This window comes from Schistocerca cancellata, chromosome 1 (assembly GCF_023864275.1).
Source record: "Schistocerca cancellata isolate TAMUIC-IGC-003103 chromosome 1, iqSchCanc2.1, whole genome shotgun sequence".
Taxonomy (NCBI): domain Eukaryota; kingdom Metazoa; phylum Arthropoda; class Insecta; order Orthoptera; family Acrididae; genus Schistocerca; species Schistocerca cancellata.
The window spans coordinates 647,230,594-647,256,650 of record NC_064626.1 but is presented as its reverse complement, the minus strand read 5'-3'; the positions used below and the strand labels follow the sequence as shown (position 1 = coordinate 647,256,650).

The 26,057-nt window shown below is 44.7% G+C and overlaps 1 protein-coding gene across 1 annotated transcript in view; it reads left to right on the top strand.

The window, feature by feature from the left end:
- Positions 1-26,057, top strand: part of LOC126091812 (neuroligin-1-like) — an 803,327-nt gene that overhangs the window by 581,635 nt on the left and 195,635 nt on the right. Inside the window, exons 4-5 of the mRNA XM_049907115.1 lie at positions 3,173-3,606; positions 7,901-8,200. Coding sequence (XP_049763072.1) covers positions 3,173-3,606; positions 7,901-8,200 — 734 coding nt within the window. The remainder of the gene's footprint in view (positions 1-3,172; positions 3,607-7,900; positions 8,201-26,057) is intronic.

Here is a 26,057-nt window from a genome sequence, read left to right as displayed (position 1 = left end):
GAGAAGTTGCTGCTCGTCTTGCAAAGCACGCTGAGTTTCACAGGTGGTTTGTAGGAGAGCATTATCCTGTTTGAGCAGCACATCACTCCGCGTTGCAAGAACAGCGAAAGAACGGTTATAACAACATTCTGCACGTACCCAACACTGGTTAGCGTCCCCTCCAGAAACACCAAAAGTGAACGAGCGCTGTATCTTATTGCACCCCACACCATAAGGCCTGGTCTGGGACCAGTCTGTCTTGGACGAACTGACTCTATGAGTTAGCGCTCATCAGGTCTACGTCGTATAGACAAATGACCATCGCGTACATACAGACAGAATTTGCTTTCAACGCTGAAGACCACGGTGCGCGATTCCACATTCCAAGTGATTCTCTGACAGCACCAGTCGAACAGTGCACGTCGATGCTGTGGCTTGAGAGGAAGATGGGCCAAACATAAGCGTGCACATAGTCCCACTGCTAGTAACTGGTTCGCGACAGTTGGTGTTAACATGTCTGGGCTCACAGGCTGTGGTAGCTGTACGATCTACCATTGCTGCCCTTACAATACGACGATCCAGTGCTGCGTGGACATACAGAACCTCCTCCATAAGTGTGAGAATGCTCACGTGACCACTAATGCTACAGGATTTCAGGATTTCAATACACCATATTATTCCCCAGTCTTTTGGCTACAAAAGACTATTTTGCGACATAATCTCCAATCAGTGCGACAGCCATACGCCAGCTTTGAATCGGGGACCTAGAAAGGATAGAGATACTTCGTCCAGCCGTAGTCCTCAGTGGTTCACATCCCCACAACAGGACACAGCAGTCCACCCATCCCACCGTCGCCCCACACTGGGCCCAGGGTTATTGTGCGGCTCGGCCCCCCTGTGCTCCCTCCCCTCCACCCCTCCCCCACTCGGGAGCCGGGAAGTCTCATACCAGACGAGTGTAACCCCAAATGTTTGCGTAGTAGAGTAATTATGGTAACTGAGGCGGAAAAAGGAGAACCGGCCCGCATTCGCCCAGGCAGATGGAAAACCGCCTTAAAACCATTCACAGGGTGGCCGGCACACAGGACCTCGACACTAATCAGCCGGGGACCGGCACGTCTTCCGCTCTGGAAGCAGAGCGTTAGACCGCGAGGCTAGCCGGGCGGATACGCCACTTCACTGGGAGGACCTGTACCCCCGCATAGTACCACTCCACAGGTCGATGTCGGAGCCAACGTCTTGCAACATCAACAATCCCCCATCACCCACGCACTGCTTCATTGGACCAAACAGATGGAAGGTGCGAGATACAGGTTGTAGGCTGCATGACAAAGAATAGTCCAATGAAGTTTTGTGAACTTCTCTCTGGTGCGCAGACTTGTGTGACGCCTGTCGTTTGCATTTTTGTGTCGTTTCTTCGTTTTCCTGAGGGTAGCACTATAAAATTCCCAGTTGACAGTTGTACCATGAGGGAGGACACCAAACAGAACAACATCTTCAGGTTCCCAGCAGATCGTCGCCGTGACTTTACCGGCTGAGGACACGGCTTTGAACTTTTTCTTCGGAGGAAAGGTGCTGTGGTGTCACTCAGTGGATTGCCGTTTTGTTTCCGGTTCGAAGTTATGAATCCATGTTCCATCACCTGTAACGACGTTCGCCAAAAATTGTCACGAACAGCCCTGTAACGCGCAAGCAATCCGCACAGTTGTACTTTGTCGCTGTTTATGGTTATTCGTTACGCGGCGGAGAACCCAGTGGGCCCAGACCTTTTAGTACCCTCAGTGTTGGACGATTGTGTCAGAGAGGTGTTTGTGATCCCTCAACAATCTCGGAGGAGTGTGTCTACACTTTCTAGTATTGCAGGAATCATCTGTGTGCGGCCGGTCAGCATGCGGAAGATCTGTCAGGTTTGCGACCTTTTTGCGATGATGCCAAACGCCTCGCCCAACGACTCACCGTGCTTTTGTTCATTGACAGGTTTCCCTAGATAATCTGAGAGCGCCGATGAATATCTGCTATTCTCTGGTTTTCCGCTCGACATTTTGAAGGTACATATATCGCCGCCACCTATCGGAACTTCATGAAACTATAGGGAATGGAAATGCCGTGTGGCTAGGGCCTCCCCTCGGGAAGACCGGTCGCCTGGTGCAAGTCCTTCGAGTTGACGCCACTTCGGCGACTAGTGTGTCGATGGGGATGAAATAATGATGATAAGGAGAACACAACACCCAGTAGCTGAGCGGAGAAAATCTCCGATCCAGCCAAGAATCGAACCCGGGCCGTTAGGCATGACATTCCGTCGCATTGGCCACTCAGCTACAAGGGGCAGACAAACTATAGGGGCTAAATAGGGACTATTCTACAACGTCCCATAACAAATTTCGCATTTTGTCAACCGAAATTGTCCGAGAAAAAAAAATGTACTACATTACATATTGATCGCTCCTCGTATAATCCACCAGGTTAGCCGAGAGCGCTAATTCGTTGCTTCCTGGACTCGGGTAGTAGCGCCAGCACCGGATCGAATCCGCCTGGCGGATTAACGACGTGGGCCAGTGTGTCGGCCAGCCTGGATGTGGTTTTTAGGCGGTTTTCCACATCCCGTTAGGTGAATACTGGGCTGGTCCTCACATCCCGCCTCAGTTACACGACACGCAGACATCTGTAACACTTCCGCATTATATCATGGTTTACACTGGACGCAGACAGCTGGGGTACACTGATTCCGTTCTGGGGCGTATGGGGTGGTGGTAGGAAGGGCATCCGGTCACCCCTTTAAATTAACCTTGCCAAATCCGTTGTAACCACGCCGACCCTATGGACACTGCGGGACAAAGGCACCATTGAAAGAAAGATTGATCGCTCCTCGTATAATGGAGACAGTATAATATGATATATGAAGTTTCTAAAAGAGCTACAAAACATCCAAAATGGAACCACAAAGTGACACAGAGCAAATAAATACTGTAAATCTAAAGAAATATCCCTAGAATAAGAATGGAATCGAAAGATTCATATGACAGAGGTGCGTCGTCATCAGAACAGATATCACAAGAGTATAGATTCGTTTCAGGATGTAGAAGTTGGTGGAAGTTGGGGCGCGTTGGATGATAACAAGTAGATGATTGTATAGATGTATCAGTCACGACGGAGGCCCCGTATAGAGGCGAAGTGACGGCGGGTGTCCTTGCAGAGCTGGTACGGCGCGTGGTGCTGCTGTCGGGGTCGGCGCTGAGCCCGTGGGCGGTGCAGCGCGACCCGCTGGCGGTGAAGCGGCGCGTGGCGGAGCACACGGGCTGCCACGGAGACCTGCTGGCCGAGGACCTGGCGCCGTGCCTGCGGGACCTGCCGCTGGCCGCGCTGCTCGCCGTGCGAGCTGACGCCCCGCGCTTCCTGCCCGGCTTCGCGCCCTTCCTCACGCCGGCGGACGCCTCCTCGGAGGCGGCGGAGGCGGCGGCGGCCGCGGCGGAGGCGGCGACGCGGGCGGCGGCCGAGGAGGCGGCGCCCGCCTGGAGGCTGGCCGCCGACGGGGACTCCCCCGCCGCCGCCGCCGCCGCGGACTTCCCCGACCGCGACCTGCTCTTCGGCCTCACCACCACCGAATCCTACCTCGACCTCAGCGCTCAGGTAAGTGCACTTTCACTCCTCCTAGCGGCTGATTAACTCTCGCAACTCTTGTCAGTCAGTATTATAGCGGCGTCGTCAGTCGTGGTTTGTGTTGATCTCGTTGGACTGTGAAAGATCAGGAGCAGACTTGTCAAGGCTGCGGTTCCGACTCCGTTACTCAGGGTGCGCAGTTTCGTTAGCAGGAAGCAGGAGAAAATCCAGGAACTAGTCGATTGGAATCTTAAAATATTTGTATCTATGGGGAGCCACAGCTTCCAGATGTCTAATAAACGTAAACGTGGTCCGTAGTAGCTGTATGTGATTTTTAGCCGGCCGCGGTGGTCTAGCGGTTCTAGGCGCTTAGTCCGGAACCGCGCGACTGCTACGGTCGCAGGTTCGAATCCTGCCTCGGGCATGGATGTGTGTGATGTCCATAGGTTAGTTAGGTTTAAGTACTTCTAAGTTCTAGGGGACTGATGACCACAGATGTTTAGTCCCATAGTGCTCAGAGCCATTTGAACCATTTTTTGATTTTTATGTACTCGTGCGGTTCGCTAATTTCAACTACTTGTCATTTTCAAGCACAACCTCATGGCAACTGACAGCAACAAGTAATTTGTTTCCCCAGCTCCTGTCAGTTACCATGTGATTGTGCTTGACAGCGACAAGCAGTCGAAATTAGCGAATCGCACGATTAAATAAAAATCACATTATAGCCTACCACGGACCGTGTTGACGTTTGATTTACATCGCTCTTACGTCCAGTTGGCACTTGGGAGGGGTGGGTCGAAGCCACAGTCCACTGCGGCACTCTCATTTCATCACCAACATCCTCCAAGGCTCATGGTGTTCTAGAGCGGACAAATCTCGCACAGTAAGCGCTGCAGACTGCAATGTCAATGCCGCAACAGGGCGTGCCAGAAGAATGCCCCAGCAACTGCTAACGACAGAAGCGATGCGTCTGTGAGGTGAATTCCAGATGGTGTTGGTCGTCATTGGAAGTTGAATATCAGGAACAGATTTGTCAGAGCAGCAATTTTGATACCCTTATTTAGCCTGTGCAAGTTCACTGGAGGTAATCAGAATCAAATCTATCCGCACTGTGGTTAGAATTACTGTACTTGATTTATTTCTCTTGTATATACAGCTGGCGCATAGGTTCCTGAAGCCACAGTCTTCAGCAGCAGTGTACTGGCGTTTCCTCACCCACAGCCTTTATGGTTCAATGCTGTCTGACTAGGGCGACCACACACAGTTAGTATTCCAGTCTGGCGGCCAGTGCTGCATTAGTGCAGACTGTCACAGTTGTGCAGAGTTCCTGCATACTGGCAGTCTGTCCCAGCAGTGGCTAATTACAGAGGCGATGGCATCCGTGAAGCGAACTCCAGATGGTGATGGATAGCGTCGATCTCACTTGAGGATAGTCGGTCACGAGCAGAATTGTCAAAGTGGCCATTCTGATGCCTTTACCTAGGATGTGCTGGTCCAATAGTGACAAGCAGGATCAAATATAGCCACGACTCAGAACTAGTTTATTTATTTCTCTTGTACGTCAACCTGGAGCTTGGAATGGTGGGTCGAACTCCCTGTCCTCAGTGGCAATGTGCTGTCGTTTTCTTGCTCGCAGCCTTCGGGTTTCTGCGCAGTTTAGAGCGGGGCGACCTTACACAGTTAGCGTCCCAGTCTGGTGGCTGGTGCTGCATCAGTTGCTAGGGATGTAGGCTGTCGCGGGCCTGCCTATGCAGCGGCTAATGACAGAAGTAATGGCATCTGTGTAATGAACCCCAGCCCCTCATGTATGGCTTATTTCTAGTTAATGGTCCTTCAGACCATCAGTGCTGGTGTAGGACTGTCTCGCAGGCGAACCCGTGAGACGACAGCCATTGACGACAGCATTAGCAGACGACAACAGAGCAATGAGGCTTCTCCATACCACATGGTGATAGCCAACTCCACAGTCGCTGCCGACTCAATACCCTTTGCTAGATGGTCCGCCAGTGCTTATAAGTGACAAGAACAGGTGTGTTGACATTTCAGTAACTCCGCTGGTTGCCTAACCGGTGGTAATACCAGCTTACTAATAAGGGACCATGATGGCAGAATACTGTGCCACCTGCTAACTGCAATCAGCACATTTCGACCAGCGGCGGCTGGCACTGTTTGTTCACGACTTCCTGATCAAGGGCTTCCTAGTTATGGGTCGATGGAAGTTCATTGAAGTCACTCAACTCAGGGCCAAAGATGTTTTGTGCTCAGCCACAGCCAACATTGACGATTTACTAATACAATACCTCTGTGTGCAAAAATTTGGAAATTTGTGGGAAGTCCTATGGGACCAAGCTTACACACTACTTAGTCTAACTTAAACTAACTCACTCTAAGGACAACACACTCACCCATGCCCGATGGAGGACTCGAACCTCCGACGGGGGAAGCCGCGCGAACCGTCAGAAGGCGCCCTCGACCGCGCGGCAGCACCGTGCGGCCTCTGCGTGTACCATAGCCATTATGAAGTAATTGTCGCACAAAAAAATTATGCAGAAGTGGGGTGCCAACACAGTGAGGAAAGTGTAGCTGGCTGCATCTGCACCCTCACGCTCCCCGCAGCCCCCTGAAGTGTTGGGTGTCAGTGGGGAGAGCTTGCTTTATCGCTCCCCACACCTCCCTGTACTCTCAGTCAGGCTATCGTGAACAAATAATATACAGGACAGAGAAACAGAAATTTTAAAAGAAGATATTCAGAAGACCTTAGAATCCTAAATAGTAAAAGCTGCATATGACATTTGCTGGCCTATTAATAGCCCACAACTACCATCCAACTAAAATACACATAGATTTAAAATACTGAAATCCATCCATAGCCGCTTTTGAAAACTTATTGTGCGGATATTTTACCTCAGCAGTTTTAGGTAATATTTTGAACTATGGCTAAGACACCAGAAGAGGTCGGGCCTTTGCTGCCTCGTTTACACAATGTCAACCTTATCAGATAATTCTGGTAGCCACTACGCCATTATGTGTGCGTTGCTCATTGCTTTTAGTTTATTTTGAGGTGGGTGAAGAGGCTGTTTCATATCCATAATGGGATTCTAGTACGATTCCGACTACCCCGAAAAAGGCAATCGCAGTTACCGTGTGTCAGCACAAATCGCGCGTGTCTCGCGTGCTGACTGCTAGCGCTGCCAGAGGCAAGAGAGGCATCTTTTGTTCTCGCTTATTTTTGCTCGCAGCAGACTGCTACATTAAAAGTGTCCGCACTATACAGAGAAAAATAGAAGGGAAACACTGTATAAACGATTACACTACCTTTTGCTGTGGTGCACTATCAGAAACATTGTAAGAACTATAAAAAAAAGACAACCCTAACAGATAAAAGCTGAAGACACACACGCACTGAAACAGGTAGGGAGGGGGGCAAGGGTGGGTGGGAAGAGAGCGAGACAGAGAGAGAGAGAAAGGTAAAGAGGGAAACAAAGTAAATAGGGTTCAAAATAGACGCCAGAACGAGCTTGAAAACAAAGCCTGGATTCAAACTGCCGCCCAGCAGCTGCAATAGAAGCTTCGAGTTCAAAATTGTTCAAATGGCTCTGAACACTATGGGGCTTAACTTCTGCGGTCATCAGTCCCCTAGAACTTAGAACTACTTAAACCTAACTAACATAAGGACATCACACACATCCATGCCCGAGGCAGGATTCGAACCTGCGACCGTAGCGGTCACGCGGCTCGAGACTGTAGCGCCTAACACTGCTCGACCACTCCAGCAGGCTAGAAGTTTAAAGTCTTGTGCGCAAAGAGTGATGCAAACGTCCCAGAATTTCATCAGAATTTACCGTGCATTATCTGATGTAGTCCTTGTAAACAGGGTCTTTTAGTCCCCCCCCCCCCCAGAGAAAATAGCTAAGTTCAAATCTTGTAGACTGGCAGACCGAGAAACAGGGCCCTTAAATACAATCCAACGTTTACTCTGTCAGTCCGATCTGGTATGGATCCCATACTTACAAGCAACAGTCAAGAATCTGTCGAACGACAGTTTTGTAGGCTACTTCCTTTGTTGATGGCCACACAATAGCAGAGTGAGCGGTCTACTTAACCCACTAGAAAAATATCCTCTACCATTGTTTAAAATTCTAAGTTAAAAACTGAACTTTAAATTTTCAATCGGCACCTTATTTGGTGCACATTCAAAGACTTGTAAAATGTTTATGTAATCTACTTTTGTAGAAATCGTTTGATAAGGTATTTGGCCCTATTTTTTTTTTCAAAATAGTTTTTCATATGTGTAAGTGCGAATTTATGGAACGACGTGCGGCAGGACCTGGAGTTCGGCTTCAACGAGAGCCGGCGCGACCGCATCCTGCGGACGTTCGTGCGGAACGCGTACCTGTACCACTTGAACGAGATCTTCTCGACGCTGAAGAACGAGTACACGGACTGGGAGCGGCCGGTGCAGCTGCCGCTGAACGTGCGCGACGCGACGCTGGAGCTGCTGAGCGACGGCCACACGGCGGCGCCGCTGCTGCGCGTCGGCTTCCTGCACGCGGCGCGCCCGGGGCCCGGCCGCACCTACTTCCTGCACTTCTGCCACCAGGCGGCGGAGCGCGACTTCCCGCAGGTGGGTAGGCAACCCGCACAGCTGGCGCTCGCAGTGTGCCACACTGGTCTGCACCTCAATCAGCACATCTGATGAGTAGAACACGGCAAGTGCCATAACCCGATTTCCCAGAAACTTCGCTCAGTGGAAGAGGGGACAAAATAACCTAACACATGTCTTGGCTTATCTGTAGATTACTGTTCTGAAAAAACGACGGTCGACGTTTTCGAGGCATTTTCGAGGAACTACGTGCGTCTTTCACCGCGTGATATCCTCAAACGAAATGGTGGCACAATGGTTAGCGTCGTAGCTTCTTAATTTTTTTTCCTTGATTCGAAACCCGATCATTAATTTTATTTTCGTTTTTCATTTACTTACCCCTGTCTGTAGAAGATTAGTAACCAAATGTTTTCCATTGTGTAGTTATATAGCGGCATCCTTATTCGTCTCCTAACTGTATGTCAGATGAATGGTTTTAAAAAAATGACAAGATTATTTGAAATTGTTTTCGGTGAAATTCCGGCGGTGCATCATGATTCATAATCAGCTAAAATGCCAGTTTTCGGAAAAATAATCCGTTACGCATGGTTTGACGCAAAATTATCGGCAAGGTGCGAAATCTTCACCAGTGTTAGCGGTGTTTCTTTCCCAAGTGAGATTCATACGAAGAAATATTATTGTGGCAAACTTTCCTTCGTGCGATGTTCGTGGTGTTCGGAATATCTTTGTTTCGAATGTTTCTACGATCGTTGTCATCCAAGGGAATGCACCAAGTCTTCCTGAAGAATAATCTTACGAATAAAATATAAGAATCAATGTAAGAATTGATATGAGAATGAAATATCAGAATTTGAGGCTTTGAAAAGATGGTAACTCCTCAATACAGCACACCACATCGCGCGGTAAAAGGCACATAAAGTACCTCGAAAAACCTTGTAAACTTTGACTGTCTTTTTTTCGCCCAAAGGTCGAGTATCTAAGAATAAGCCCAGACACGTTTTCACTTGTTTTGACTCCTCTTCCACTGAGCGAAGTTCCTGAGAAATCGGGTGATGGCACTTGCCGTGTTCTCTCCATTTGCGAAATTTGATGAGTCTACGTCAAAAGGAAGTACCCTATATGTTTTCATGAGTTAGTTAGCGAGTGTCAAAATACGTAACATAAATGTTCGACTCTTTCCCTTACACTGACTTAGAAATTGCACTTTTTTTCCATTGCAGACCAAAATATATGACATAAATTTCAACTTGATACGTCTGTCCATTCCTGGGAAAAAGATGTCTTGACAGATGGACAGACAGACAGACAGTCTGATAACAAATGGCAAAAAATTTTGTTAATGTGAAATAATTACAAATTAACAATTTTCGAATTTTTCGCTTCGGTTGTAGAGTGAAACCTTGCTTCTTGGCAAATGCAATGACCTTGGGTCAACTGGATGTGCGCTGTAGGTTCTATTGAGTGAGTTTGCGACCATCGAAATATGTGACATTAATGGCCGTCTCTTTTGATTCCCTTGCCTAAGAAGATTCACTTATTTACATCGCTAAGTCACCGCAGACCCTTGCGTCATTTTCGCTATCAGAAGCCTCGTTGTAGGGTTGTCCACTGGGAGATTGTTCGAAATGCAGATCTCTTACGTCAGGTGGCATCTGTTTGTCTTCTTCAGTTCTCATTCTCTGGAATCTCCAGATGAGTGGATCCGAAATCGCTTGAAGCTGATGGAATAAATCATGCATCGTTTTTCAACGGGAATATTTGCGCGTAAAATCTTCTCGATAATGCCAGATATCTTTTTTTCTATTTTCCTGCGCTTCTTCATAGATAGCCGACCAATCAGCAAAGGAGCAACTTCGATTAAGGCATCTCCAAGTATCAAAACAGTGTGTACTAATGTCGGCATGCACATTATTGCAGAATATTGTTCATCACTGTACAATAATTGTCTATACTGAGGACTGCAAACGCGCAAACATGAGCTCGCAGATACATTTCAACATTTGAATTCGTTAACTATACTATTAAGGTAGTAGGAGAGCCATTTACAAACGCAGAGCCACGCAGAGGAAATTCGTAACCAACCATTTCGGATATTATCGACAGTAGTTTAGATAGTATTTTAGCTTTAATCTGGTGTACGTCATTACACCAGTTAAAAATGTTATACAGAGTAAACGTGTCTTCTGAAGTCCTAGCCATCTTATTTTATCCTAGGAACAGGATAGAATCACTGTCATTTATTAAACAGACCTCACAAACAATATCTAAAAACCGTGCCATTGTTCGAATCACTATTTACTGGCGACTGTCAAGACTTGTATCATATTGACTTGTGACTAGCATGCCGTCACAGTATTGGACAAGTATCCAACCGTGCAATCTACATTAGATTTCGAGGGACTCAAGTCGGAACATACACCTTTTTTTCATGTCTATTCCGGCCAGGTTTTGAAATAAGGGCCCATCGCGCAATGACTCGAACTCTTCTGGAAGCCCTTTCAATGAGGTGTCTGACAGACCATTCTTCCTCAAGAGTCTAAACCTGAATAGATGGCGATGTTGGACGCTGGGATCTGGGCCCAGTCGATGTTATAACTCACGCCAGAGTGCTCCGTTGGTTTCAGGTTGGGACTCTGCGCAGCTCAGTCCATTTCAGGAATGTTACTGCCCAGGAGCCATTGACTCACAGATATTGCTTTATGACAGGGCTCATTGTGCATTGTTATGCTGATACAGTCATCATGTCTGAACTGTTCAACTATTGTACACTATACACAGTGCTTTACAAAGTTTTCATATCCTTTCACATTTAGTATATTTTTAAGTGCAATGAGGGGCTCACGTCCTAACCACGAAAAACATTCCCATACAGTACAATCACCGTTGGCATTACACACGATCCGATTGATATGAGTATACGGTTAATTTAGTAGTTCCCGGTCATCGATTATCCAGTGGCGTTCCTCTGCACATCACGTCAACTCTCGTTTATCGTTGGCTGCAGAAATGTGCGGCTTATGAGGAGCTACCCGACCGTTGTCCCCCATTTTTGCCCAGTCATTGTACTAGCCAGACTTCTGGCAGCACTTTGGAACTGCCGAACGATTTCTTACGCTGGCTTCATGCGACTATTTTTTTTTTTACAACCATCCTTTGAAATTCTAGACGGTCCCTGTCCATCTCTACATAACCTCTGCCTGATCTCGATGTAATTGCGGTTGTACCTTCGCGTTTCCGCTTCACAATCACCTCATCGATAGTCGTCTTGGGCGTCTTTTGAAAGGCTGAAATGTCTCTGATGGTTTTGTTCCTCAATTGATATCCAATGACTAGCCCATCCTCTCTCTTGACCGAGCCATTTTGTTGTTGCTGCTTCTTTACTCACAACACAGTACTCCTGGCCTCCTCTTATATTGACAAATCCGCTCTCGTGACATCTAGTAGTCAGTCCCACATTATATATCGGTGTCCAGATACTTTTGATTAGGCAGTGTGTATGGCTGCAGGGCGATCCCGTTCTGGATACATTCACATGCTGCTCGTTCAGTTGCAGTATTAGGTTTGCTTATCGGGGTGGTAACAGTCTCCACTGTGTACTCTCGGAACTATTTCAGAACATTCTGTCGCACAAAACAAACACGTTGCGCTGAGAAACAGTGCAACCAACGACAACTTCAGCACGCAAAACAAACAAGTCATACAGTGAAACAGAGCAATCAAAGAAAACTGTACATACCGCAAGTGTCGACTGCACTTTCAGTAGCAGAGCGATAAGACAGGAGTGATCAGAACAGATATCGTGACCACCCCTGTACATTCTCTGATAACATTGTTGCTATGACAAACATCTTGTAAACAACTGTCAGTCAGTTTGTTATTCTGATCCAGACACGTATTGTGGCTTAAGGACTTAAGGAAACAACATCGGTCAAAATAGAAACAATTTTCACAGAGCCCTAAATAACTATACCCAGAATCGCTTGTTTCAACACCTTCGGAAAATTCCGTTTGCAATAGATTGAAGAAGTTCGTCGCGCCCGTGCTACCTTCACCACTGAATTCCGAAAAGGTCGAAGTTATTCGATTGTTGTTCCACGAAAACTTTGATGTTCTGCGTAACATTGAAAGCATTGCGCTACTGTTTATTTTAACCCGTGAGTTCATAACAAAAAAGTTACCGTTTTATATAAAATAGGATCTATATGTGAATAAACGCAATCTGATTTTAAGTTCCTTAGTCGTAAGAAATTTCGCAAAGTACAACAGAGTAATTAACCAAACGCAATCAAGACGAAAGTGAATCCTTAGAATAGATCACTTGTAGGTACAACTCGTGCTGTGTGAATGTTTTCGCTCTCCGTGTCTTGCAACAGCTAGAAAATTGAAGAACCTGAGTCAGTGTAGTACAGAAATGAAATCGGTTTCTCCTTCTTCGCTGGCTCGTGTCTCGAAGTTCAGGCAAATCCCGAAATGAAAACTTTATTTCCTAACACTTTCATCTCTGATTAAGGCAGCTTATACTCTCTCCGCGTTAAATTAAGTTAAAGTCAGTGTAGTAATTTCGAGAACGTAGTGAATACATGTGAAAGTATGGAGCATGTGGGAGCCTAATTTGAAGACAGATCAGGGGGAATGAAAATAAGCTTATATGAATCCCAAATTATGTTCATACTTATTATAATGTTCAATAATTGAATACAAGATATCGTAAACAAAAGAAAATTACCACATAACAGCTGAAACTCCCGAAATATTATTTGATGAGTGGAAGAGCAATGAGCTAAGAAACTTTTAATCTTTGATGACTGAAATAGAATTGATGTTTAGAATTGTATATTGTATATTCATCCCAAGTGATCTCAAAACTAGTGTGCGTGAACAGAGACCATACATTTCGCAAGTCAAACCCGACTGTAAAATGTATCGCAGACATAAATTAATGCTATGTAAGCTGAAAACGACGTAACGTACAATCACGTAAATATATTGCAAGCATGGGAGCCAGCAACCATCTCACCATAATCCAGGACGAAATCAGTCGAGTATGCCCAGTTCACTTCCACGTGACAAGCGTCTGTATTTTCTTTTTTTCAGTAGTCAGTCTTCTGACTGGTTTCAAGTGTGCCCCCCCACCCTCCTCCGCCCCTCCTACCACCCTCCCCCCCGCCCCGACGAATTCCACTGTAGCGTTATCCAGTCGTAGTATGGGAAGATGTCAGCCGAGTGTTTAGTCTGGTAACTTTCTCTTAATGGAGAGAAAAGCAAAACCGTGTACTTCACGAAACGCCACAGTACATCATCCTTGACTACACGCTTAATGAGTGAAACTGGAATCATGTAATTCGAAACTTCTATAATCACAAATCGGAGCTTGTCGTTTCGTTTTACAACTTAAAAGTCCTTTTTGTTTCATTTTATGTTAGGAACTTATTCTACTAAACAAACAAGCAAATGCTGTCAGAACAGGCATTGAACGCCCAACGATACCGACCAGCTACCGTGTCATTATCAGTTGTTAACCGTCACCGGACGCGGATATTGCATGTGGTCAGCACACCGCTCTACCAACCGTTGCCACTTTTCGTGACCGGTTCCGCTACTTCTCAATCAAGTAGCTCCTCTGTTGGCGACATAGCGGCTGAGTGCATCCCGCTTGCCAACAGAACTCGGAAGAATCGGACGGTGAGCTATCCAAGTGCTAGCCACCCCCGACAGCGCTTAACTTTGGTGGTATGAAGGGAACCGCTCTTACCAATGTGGTAAGACCGTTGGCTCCTGTTCTACAAAACACCGACGTAATATACAGGGTGATTCAAAAAGAATACCACAACTTTAGGAATTTAAAACTCTGCAACGACAAAAGGCAGAGCTAAGCACTATCTGTCGGCGAATTAAGGGAGCTATAAAGTTTCATTTAGTTGTACAGTTGTTCGCTTGAGGCGCTGTTGACTAGGCGTCAGCGTCAGTTGATGCTAAGATGGCGACCGCTCAACAGAAAGCTTTTTGTGTTATTGAGTACGGCAGAAGTGAATCGACGACAGTTGTTCAGCGTGCATTTCGAACAACTCAGTATGAACGTGACTCGCCTAAGGTGAACGTTTTCTGTGCCATTTCAGCCAATAAAGTTTTTGGTCCCTTTTTCTTCGAAGGTGCTACTGTAACTGGACTACAGTATCTGGAGATGTTAGAGAATTGGCTGTTCCCTCAGCTCGAACAAGAAGCACAACAATTCATATTTCAGCAGGATGGAGCGCCACCACATTGGTACTTATCTGTCTGTAACTACCTGAACGTCAACTACCCGAGGCGATGGATCGGCCGCCAGGCAGCCCGTGACAGAGCACTTCATCACTGGCCTCCAAGAAGCCCTGATCTTACCCCCTGCGATTTTTTCTTATGGGGGTATGTTAAGGATATGGTGTTTCGGCCACCTCTCCCAGCCACCATTGATGATTTGAAACGAGAAATAACAGCAGCTATCCAAACTGTTACGCCTGATATGCTACAGAGAGTGTGGAACGAGTTGGAGTATCGGGTTTATATTGCTCGAGTGTCTGCAGGGGGCCATATTGAACATGTCTGAACTTGTTTTTGAGTGAAAAAAAACCTTTTTAAATACTCTTTGTAATGATGTATAACAGAAGGTTATATTATGTTTCTTTCATTAAATACACATTTTTAAAGTTGTGGTATTCTTTTTGAATCACCCTGTACAATTAATGTGTGTCTTTCAAGTTAGTAGTTTTTATTGGTATATCAGTACAGATACTGATTACGAAACAGGAAAATAAAACAGAGTTTACCTATAATTAACTCAGGGAAAGTGCAACAGTAAACCACAGAGAAAGAGATACGCATTTCTAACTATCAGACGACGATATGGTGTAGAATTCGCGCAAATAGTTACTTCATGATTAACTAGAGAACATTTTTGTCACAATCTTGCGTTGTTTGTAACTGGTAAACCATACAAAACTTTCAAACTATTATTCTGAACTAACAACATTCATCGTTACAAAAGTCTTTCGGTTGGTACTACTGTCTTTGTTCTGCTGAAGTACCAGCAGCGGATTTTTATAGCAAATATATTAATGACAGTAATGTCAGAAATAAGAGTACATTTTCGGACGCCCAAAACCTTCCCTTGAAATGAATTCATAATGAATACCACTGAATTTCCTTTGAACTGGATGTTATTTATATTACAAAAGAAAAATATCTCAAATAAAGGAATGTCACTGGTAAGTTTCACAAAATTTTGGCGACAATGGAAGTAAATCTTTTGTAACAGGTATTTAAGATATGAATCGTACAAGTTCACAACAACACTAGGTACTTTTAACACCCATGGCCTGACATGATTAGAAAAAAAACAGGAAATCGTTACAGAACAATAATGATAAGGCACACGAAAACTTCACCCAGTAGTTTGCCCAGTTTCTTTTTCGAAAGACAGAATAGAACATTTCGTCAGTATTGAAGCAGTTAATTATGAACAGACAGCTCACGTGGACAAGGATTGGGCAGGGAATCGATTGTGACTTGGTAATAGGAACCATCCCAGCATCCGCAAAAATATTTTATGGAAGTATCAAATTCGGGATTTTTCTCCCGCTTCTTGTACTAACCACCTCGCCAGATCGCTCGGTGGAAAAGTTACTTTTGTTGAAAAGAGTAACATAAGGGAGAGTTAAGACTATCAGTAAAGTTACACTCTCGTGTAGATAAATAAAGACCGAGCGAAACGAAAGAGCCGGCCGTGGTGGCCGTGCGGTTCTTGGCACTTCAGTCCGGAACCGCGTGACTGCTACGGTCGCAGGTTCGAATCCTGCCTCGGGCATGGATGTGTGTGATGTCCTTAGGTTAGTTAGGTTTAAGTAGTTGTAAGTCTGGGGGACGGATGACCTCAGATGGCTGAAATGGCTCTGAGCACTATGGGACTTAACATCTTAGGTCATCAGTCCCCTAGAACTTAGAACTACTTAAACCTAACTAACCTAAGGACACCACACACATCCATGCCTGAGGCAGGATTCGAACCTGCGACCGTAGCAGTCCCGCGGTTCCGGACTGCAGCGCCTAGAACCGCACGGTCACCGCGGCCGGCGATGACCTCAGATGTTAAGGCCCATAGTGCTCAGAGCTATTTTAACATATTTTTTTAAACGAAAGAAAAAAAGCTGATTTTGTATAAGCAGAATGTAATTATGCGTGCGACACTTCAGAACGGATAACAACAAGAGAATTTTTCTTTGTGTTATATGTTTCTCACAAAGACATGTGAGTACAATTCATTTGGTGCCACAGGTTACACGCAGAAACATTATATCGATAATTCGTAAGTATCAAATGACTGTGAGTGTGCATGCAGTGTTTCACTGAACACGTCTTGAGATTTTTGCAAACTTACAGAACTCACAACTGAAAATAATGTGCTAATTACATGTGCTTCTTCAAGATTCCTCCACGACTGTATGGACATTAGCTGCGGCTTTCCTGAGTGCGGCCGACAAATTTTCTGTATTCGTGGTGAGTTAACGTTGTTTATCTTCACTCTGCAATTACACACTTACGGCGGTACACAGCTTTACGGTACGTAAATCCAGTTCACAGTGCACTGTCGTCATTATAGCTTTTGTTGTGATTCATCACGCTTTCACGCACTTACGCACTGTTCAAAGAAGAAGGGGCTATCTCACGTACATCAGTATTAGACACCAGGCCACGCTTTTAGTACACCATCACTCCATGTAAGGGCGAAGAGAGCAATCTTCTTCTTATTAATCGACTGAAAAAACGTGTGTATGAGGCGAGACGATGGAAGACCACAAGGGAGCGATGCAAAAGCGACTTGGTGGAATTGATGAAATGATGAGGGAGAGTGAGAAAGGGGAGAAAGTTTGTAGGTCTGATGATACCTTGAGGGTATCTCTTTTTTGCGTCCCAGTATCCACAGGATCAGGTGGAATCATAGGGGAGCCTGAAGCTGATATAATCTACCGCAAATATAGTAAGACCTATAGGTACAAATGGAAGTGACATCCATGCTCCATAAAGATATAGCAACAGCTATGGATGGATCTACAGGGATATTCTAGCCCTGTTCTTGCTGGAGTGATGTCACACATCACCCAATACATCATATTACCTCTATGTAACCTAAGTCTTCACGAAACTTGTAATCATTTTAATCAACACCAGTTTTATTTGTATCGTTGCATGTGAGAGGCCGCGAGCGTGACTTGTTAATGATCCATTTGCCGCAGCTACGGTACCTTATCGCTTCCCAGGGACCACTACTGTGTAATCAAGTTGTGCAGCGGAGCCTAAAGAACGCGATAAATTATGGGGTGCGTGTGTAGGAGGTAGAGGAGTGGGGCTGAGGGAGGGAACTAAGCACAAGCACTGTACCCGGAGTGTCGCTAGCTTTCTGTTAATTCTGCCTAAGCATGGAGGAGGGGAGGAGGGGGGGGGGAGTTTCATTAAGTACGAAAGGAAAATCAAGGACTACAGGATAATTATGATTCATTTTATCAGTGGCATACCTACAATTAAAACAATCTAGCCTTCATTACAAACAGATCACTTAAAACAAGTAGTGAATTGGTAATAAAAATGTAATGTTATAAGTAATTGTCGGCAAGGTTCTGAGGCAGATGAGAGTAGTAAACTGATCCAGCCACGATCATCGTTATCCTATCACGGAGTTAAGCGCGGAGTACACACCGATTCCATCGCTACCACGGCAAAGCGACAGGGCAAGGGTTCCCTAATCCCATATATTAACCCACTAATCATACGCTAAAACATGCTGTTGCTGCGCAATGACCTTACCCTAGTCAAAGATGACCACCAGCAAACCGAAACAGTGCTATCTCAAAGCCGCCTAAGACTGCAGTCCCAGACATGGAAGATGCAGATGAATCCCTGTCGGTAGTCAGAAGGCGCCCTCCATCTTTCCTCAGAGTCTGGATCCCGTGTGTAGTGTCCTCTCCAGAGTAAGCAGCCTACATCTTCTCTCTCCAGTATACCAAGCCTAACTGTTCTGGTGGCTGTTTTCTGCACATCTAAAGTTCTTCAATCAACCGCTAAATTTACTGCCAATACTGGCGAATGGTATATCTTTGTAGTAGTTGCACTCCCCCCTCCAGAGACTCTGTAAAACAGTTTCCCCAGTCAACGGACTTAGCACACCCCTTAATCTAAGAAATTGAGCTCAGAACCTAAGGCGCAGGCCATCCACCAACGACTGATGGTGTCATTTTCATTTGCACATTTTCAGACTATGGGAAAACAGACAGGAAAGCATTATCCTGTGTCTCTTGGTGTCAGCTTGGCGGGCCACCAGCCAAGTGATAATAATTAAAGCTAGCTGATGTTTTTGTACACTTCCTAAAAATGTAGCCAAAACCTACACTTTCACAGGCTCTGGCATTCCGACAATATTTCTACAAAGTTACTCATCCCAGCGGGAAGATTTTTCATGTCACGTTGTGGATGTGTACTATGAACAGAAAGTTAAACTAGGTCAACTGTGGTGGGAGAGGGGGGGGGAGGGTGGCAGCTCTTTAACACAGTGCCAGGATCTCGATATATTGTCTGGAAGTTTCGTTGCCTGTCGCCTTGGTGGCAGCAGTAGGGCCTTCTACGACCTGGTTCACAACAGCTCCGTCCTTCTGATCCATACCTGGTCGCAGCTGCATTCTTCGGTCTGAAAGGAAGCCACCTTCCCCGTCCCAAGGGACACGTCAGCGTTCTCCCTCAAGCGCGCGCTTGCTCCCAGTGGCCTCTTGTCCGTCACAACACACAACTACTACAGCATGCAGCAAACCGTGTCAGAATTTAAAAGTCACAGAGAGTTAGTAGTGTCATTGCAATCACTGTCCTATTATTCATTTTAATTTCAAGTGGAATTGTTGTGTTTGATTGTCACTAACCCGTTAATTCATCCCATAGTCTCACATGGGAATGAGATGTGGTTTGCTTGAATGACTAGCCATCTCTCATCACTCCCTCCTCACAATTCAGATTTTTCACAAGAGATGTCATACTCAAAAATTGCTAGCGTGGCATCCTAAAAGCTAAATCTTGAGGGACCTAGCTTCCTTATGATCTCCTCGTGCTACCTTCATACACAGGAATTGGGAGGAGAGGAGAAACTGTAAAACATAATATCCCTTCCAACCCACAAACTCAGATATAGAAGCAAAAGCTCCGTTCACGCTTTTGGGAGCCACCCTTTTCATTCACACTTCTAACTGGGAATGAAGCTGAAGATAAATTACTTGACTTCCTGCAGGGCGTTGCAATCGTACAAACATTAATTGCAAAAATCGAAATAACAACCAAAACTACAAACAAAACTCTGCCAGGCTCTTTGAAAAACACATTCACACCTTAATACGAGGGAAAATTACATATTATGTAATCCCCTTCCTGAAAACATTTCTTGGTCCCTGGTACATGATTCCTTCATCTGATTCTGTAAATAAAGGATTGGTGTTATGAGGTCTAGCCATCATATTCATCTTCAGCATCCATCACACCACTAAATGCATCTTTACTGAATTATACGGAAAATAATACACTACAACAATTACTCTTAGTTAATCAGTACAAAAAATACAGAATTAAAATCAATGAGCAGATTATGAAATACAACTTTATATAAGCACTGTGTAAGTGTTTGCAGTAATGTTAAGACCCAAAGTAAATTAACGAGATATATGCAAGAATATGAGAACACACTAAATGTTCCATATTTCGTGCAATTAAGAACAGTAGTAACAATATATAAGCAATGTGTAAGTGTTGTGATACCTCCGGCCATAGCCACTTTCGCAAACTCGCAGCGTCAGCGGCCGAGGAGGAGGAGGAAGCCAGACACCCTGCAGTGAGCACCTGAAGAAAGAACGTTCCTTCCATTCTGCAAGCACGCAGCGTGAAGACGGGTGGACGCCCTCGCTTCACTCAAGAAGGGACATCTTACGAAGGACCTGGCTGACCGAGAAGACTGCTGATAACTGATGGATACCTGCAGCCACTAGAATAGAACATCTAGAATGTTTTCCCAAAAGCATGTGAGATCTACTGCCCTGGCAGCAGTCATTTTACCTGCCTTAAAAAGCAGGAATGTGCCAACAATTCCAGCACCCCACAGGCACAGGGAGGAGCGTACACAAAGCGCGGAGAATTCGTGGAGGGATACGTGTGAAAGGAGTAAACGATCTGAAAAAGATGTTTTTTCCGACAGTAAGAACGTTCGTCATAAATAACGGACACCAGCAGAATCTGAGACAAACCTCAACCTTCGTCTGTCCAGACCTTATGCAGAGATAGCGGTTACTAAGAAGTTTTGTGTAGCTGCTGTCACAACAGCTTCGAAATGCTGAGAAAACATCGTAAGAATATGAAATTGTGGGAAAGATGCCAATTCTGAGGCACACACCAGTCCACGCCAGATAGGAAATATCTACCCTGCAGGGAAGGCGTGGCCATGAAACGGCTATCTGTCATTGGGCTGCAATGAAAATTTTGTCCGCGAATGATAACGCCGAAAAGAAAAAAAAATTCTAAGAGGAATTGAGCTGGGAGATGGATGAAGAGCGAAAGGGGGCGGTCAGTGAGACGGCGTGGAACGAGACGACATGAGATCTCTTCCATCCGTCTCCAACTTCTACCTTCTGAAGCCATTATATCACAGCTTCGGCTTCACAACCGACAGTGGGCGTACAACGCGGAGATCTTACCTGGGCCCCGCCAACAAAGCCGCGATGGCTGATAAGGGCAACCGACTCGTGCCGCACAGCACCGAGGCGACGCGCAGTGCCTAAGCAGCGCCTGCTGCTGAGCACTGCTCGACGAATGATAACGAATGATGGTGAGACGATTCGTCCTGCCCCCCTCTTCCCCTTAAGGGGCTCCGGAAAGGCTCAAAATCATGAAAAGTTCAATTTTTACTTTTTTGCGTTTTCTGAATCTGCAGACTATTACCTATTAAGTAGATATATAATTTATTCAATTCCGAAGACTACAACTAATTTTAAATTTTTTTTGAAATGTGTTCTACATGGGCGTGACCCACTGTGGCGCTGTTAAACTGCTGTCAAATGGTGTTATTATTAACGTCCGTGTTTATCAGGTACATTTTAGTGATGTGAGATAAAGTATGTGTTGTGGCTAACCTATTTTCAGAGACTTAGCAGCACCTGAACTGTTGAAAAAGTGTATTCACGGAAAAACTCAAAACCCCAATGAAAGTGTAAATAGTGTTATATGGTCGAGAATCCCCAAGACTGTATTTGTTGGAATAGAAACACTTCACTTTGGTGTGTATGATGCTGTTGCGACTTTCAATGATGGCAACATTGTAAGGTGCAAGGTATTTAGAAATATGGGAATGAAGATAGGTTCTAACATGGTACGAGCGATGCTTGCATTAGACAAGGAATGCCTTCGGGCTGCGGACAGGGCTGTAAAGAGTCTAGAAATACAAGCAAGAGTAAACAGGAGGAGGAACAAGAGGAAGCTGGAGGAGGAGTTTGCAGAGGATGAAGATAATCCATCCTATGGACCTGGAATGCACTAAAAAGTTAATCCAATCTTTGTCGCTCGATTCCCAAAACTTTTATTTTCTCATACTAATTACATGTTTTCTAAGGATCTTCCAAACATATTTGTTTCAAACTTTCAGTAAATGTTACACAGTACCTTCTGCATAATTTAACACAGCCTTTTTCCAAAAAACTGTATATTTTTGAATATATAAATAAAAAATTGCAAAAAAATGTTGCGAATTTTCATTACAATTGAAAAAAAAAATCATCTTTAATAACTGAAGTAAAATTTTGTAAAATCCCTGTGTTAAGTTGTAGCCCATATTCCAATAAATAATCTGTAAAAAGTTCAACTTCCTACCTCAAATACTTTGTGAGGAAAGATGTAATTTATAAGCGTTATTTTAACATTGCAAGTATAGGGCGTTCCGGAGCCCCTTAATAGCCGACTCGTGTCCACGCCCTGAGATTTGTAATTTTGTTTTGGTTTGAGTCAACAGCACTGAAATAAGCGATCCTTTTGCCTTCATACTTCAAGTCCCTAAATTTCATGCCCTTTGTGTTTGATTTCATTTATCAATTAATTGTTGGCTCCTAGTGTGGGGCAATGTCATCAATCATCTACTCGTCATTTGAATTCCGACAGCAGAGAATTCTCAGTTCACTACAGTGTATGTAATAGAATAGTGCCAAAAAAGGTAATTAAGAACATTTTTATATATGCAAGGACATTTCATGAGCTGCAATGTTTTATATTTCATCCCAGGAAAAGTTCAGTCAACCCCAGCTATGTGGGATCATTCCGATTGGGATAGAATGGAGAGCGAACCTATACTGGTGGTTGTACACTCAAAGCATTTCGCACTGACACTCAATGGTATCTTAATCTGAATAGAAACAGCTATGAAATTTATAATTACTAGTTATGCCGGTATTGATACCGTAATTTTACTGCCTGTGCGTCTTGCACGAAGGATACATTACAATACATGATTAATATAATATGATTCATGTCATAAGCTCTCTAGTAATCCATAACCACTTTATAAACAAATATGTCATATACTCTCACGTCACCATGTATGAATTACACTTACGTGAACTATTATTGAGAACTAGCAAGTGAGGTCGTGTTGAGGCATGAAGTCCAATTTAAAGAAAGAGCAGATACTCTTCACTCGTCGTCAGATGTATTTCATTCGAGCTATCTTTGCGCCATGGGCATGGGAGAGTCATCCTTCTTTCATGGCTGTTGCCCATCTAGGAATCAGCTTTCCAACATCTCACACAGTGACAGATGGGGCGAAGTGAGTGTCTCATGGTTGGCAATACACATTCTCATGTTTTTTTCTTCTTTTTGCGCCTGAGTGGCTCTGTCAGGATTAGGTTTTGGCCAGTTTATTACCCCTTAGTAGTGCAACCATATGTGAAACCCCTCTACATTCTGGCAACTGTTATGATCATTGTGTGAATGCATGAAGACACAAAACTGGCTCATAGAGAACAAAAAGCATGTGATGTTAACAGCGTAGCGTGTTACATTTTTATCTCTGTATACATACGGCAGAACATGGCTTACCGTTTAAAGCTGCATTGTATGGTTAAAAGCAGGGGATTGGTCCTCGCTAGGAGAAAACTGATCATGGATGTATGCCCCTTGGCACAGTGCTACTGTGAGCTGTAACCTGGCCAGCTCGCTGTCCTTCAAAAAGGAATAGCGTCTATTTTACCCCAACTGGGTCCCTCAGTGTGTATGCCACTACTGATCCCCTCGAGGCATGTGCCGAACAGGAGGACAGCTGACTGTCCACACTCCACTGCTTCCTCATACCAGTGAGCCGGCACCCTCCTGCGTAGCCATTACCTGGTCCCCAGTTCACCTCAGCATGTCCAGAACAAAAAGCATGTGATGTTAACAGCGTAGCGTGTTACATTTTTATCTCATGCCTGCTACTGCAGAGTCGTCACATACCATTCATTGCTCGTTTTCACCTCCCCCCCCCCCCCCCATATATATATATATATGTGTGTGTGTGGGGAGGGGGGAGGTGAAAACGAGCAATGAATGGTATGTGACGACTCTGCAGTAGCAGGCATGAGTGTGAGCACTACACCCTGGACACCCCCCCCCCCATATATATATATATATATATGTGTGGGGAGGGGGGAGGTGAAAACGAGCAATGAATGGTATGTGACGACTCTGCAGTAGCAGGCATGAGTGTGAGCACTACACCCTGGACATGCTGAGGTGAACTGGGGACAGGTAATGGCTTCGCAGGAGGGCGCCGGCTCACTGGTATGAGGAAGCAGTGGAGTGTGGACAATCAGCTGTCCTCCTGTTCGGCACATGCCTCGAGGGTATCAGTAGTGGCGAAGCCACAACATGGGGCCTGCAGCATATCGTTGGGTGTAGAGTGGGGCGTGTCCTTGCCGGCACCTTAGCTGAACCAACAAGCAGCCACGCCACAACGCAGTGTTGTCAACAGAGGGCGGTACAATGCCTGCTACTGCAGAGTCGTCACATACCATTCATTGCTCGTTTTCACCTCCCCACACACACACACACACACACACACACACACATATATATATATATATATATATATATATATAACATTCGTTATTACATTCATCAAAGTACAATTAAATTTGCAATATCCCCCTATTAGGTTTTTATCCTTCTTATTACATTATTCTAACGTGGTTTAATACTTCACACAAAATTTAATAATTTTTATCTTACGTATCTGCTTATAAATGAGCACATTTTTAGTAGTATTACATTGGCCTCGGCTTTCGGTTATTCTTGTTTACCCTACATTCCTCTGTGGTCGTTTGTGGGGTTGTAGACGGTGTATATTTTTCTTCAGTGTTTATTAGCTTTCTCTGTCGCACATTTTATTGAAATGCAGAAAAAAAAAAGAAATTCATATACTTATTCTGCACAAATCTCTCGTTACAATCAAGTTTATTCCTTTGGACAGACTCTCATTCACCCACTTTACTACTAGTCCACTTATCATTCCGTTCTTCACCTCCCTTGAGTACTTCTAAGGCAGAACACTTGCTCCCTAATCTTCAGTGGTACCCCATTCTTCCACAGCATATAAAGAAAAATACCACACACATTCTGCACATGGACCACCATATTGAGCCTCACTTGTTTAATCGAACCACCTGCTCAGCGAGGATTAAAAAAAAATCATCTTTAGTTCCCTCAGAAGTACTCATATTCTCTTTCACTTACTAAAGCGTCAAAAAAAAATACAGGTTCTCCGGAAGTCGCATGCGTTCCTTCACATCCTTGTACTCCAAGCCCTCTAATAACGTATGTACCTTCCTCCCTTCTATTTGGTCTTACAGGGCTCCTTGCAAAACTTGTGCACTTAATTAATAGTCAGTATTCTCAATAGACCATTTCCACCTTTACTACATTCAATTTCCACCTTTACTATGCGTCCGAAGCTGCACACTGTACTCCCAAGTTGGCTTCTTCTCTCCAAACGCCTACATTTACTCCCAATAAATCGTAATATAATTTAAATTATCACATACTTCGCTTGAACCAGTTCCATTCTGTCATTTATTCTTACCCAAAAGGCCTTTCTTACATATATATATATATATATATATATATATATATATATATATATATATATATATATACAGCCACTTCTTTACGTCACTGGTGTGGTGTTTCAGGAACTCTGACGTCTCTGCAGCTTTGTCTGCGGCTGGCTTATTCTTCAGTACAGTCAACAGAGCGATTCCTGTTGCACTACGTGGCAAATTGTTCACCTGCTGAAAGTCTGTGAGGAACACAACCCACGATGCATGATATTTGCTGCAAAATAATCGGCAGATTGATCTTAATTCTCTCATGATCCTCTCGGATATATTAAATGAAGGGTAGTAAGTTGATACAAATAGCGGCCTGATCCTCTGTTAACTCAATACCCCTTTCCATCTCAACCGTAACTGTGGCCTGTTATCAGATATAACCTTTTCTACTCGCCCAAACTGTTTCAAGAATTCCTTCTGGAATGCATCCGATACCGTCCTGGCACCAAGACCACGTATTTCGAGGTCAATTCCACCGTTACCAAAATATCGGTACCTTGCGACGGCATATGCTACGAAATATGTTGTAAAATGCAGAGCATATAAACGGCATTTTTGCAGAGCTCATACCTCAATTTCTGTTGGTGATAGAAAAATAGCGTCTTGTGTTTGGATAGCCCTACAGCACAGCGTCAAAGTTCGAATATTGCACACTTCCTCCAGATCAGGTAAATGCAGCAAATCGGTTGGCTCTTTTT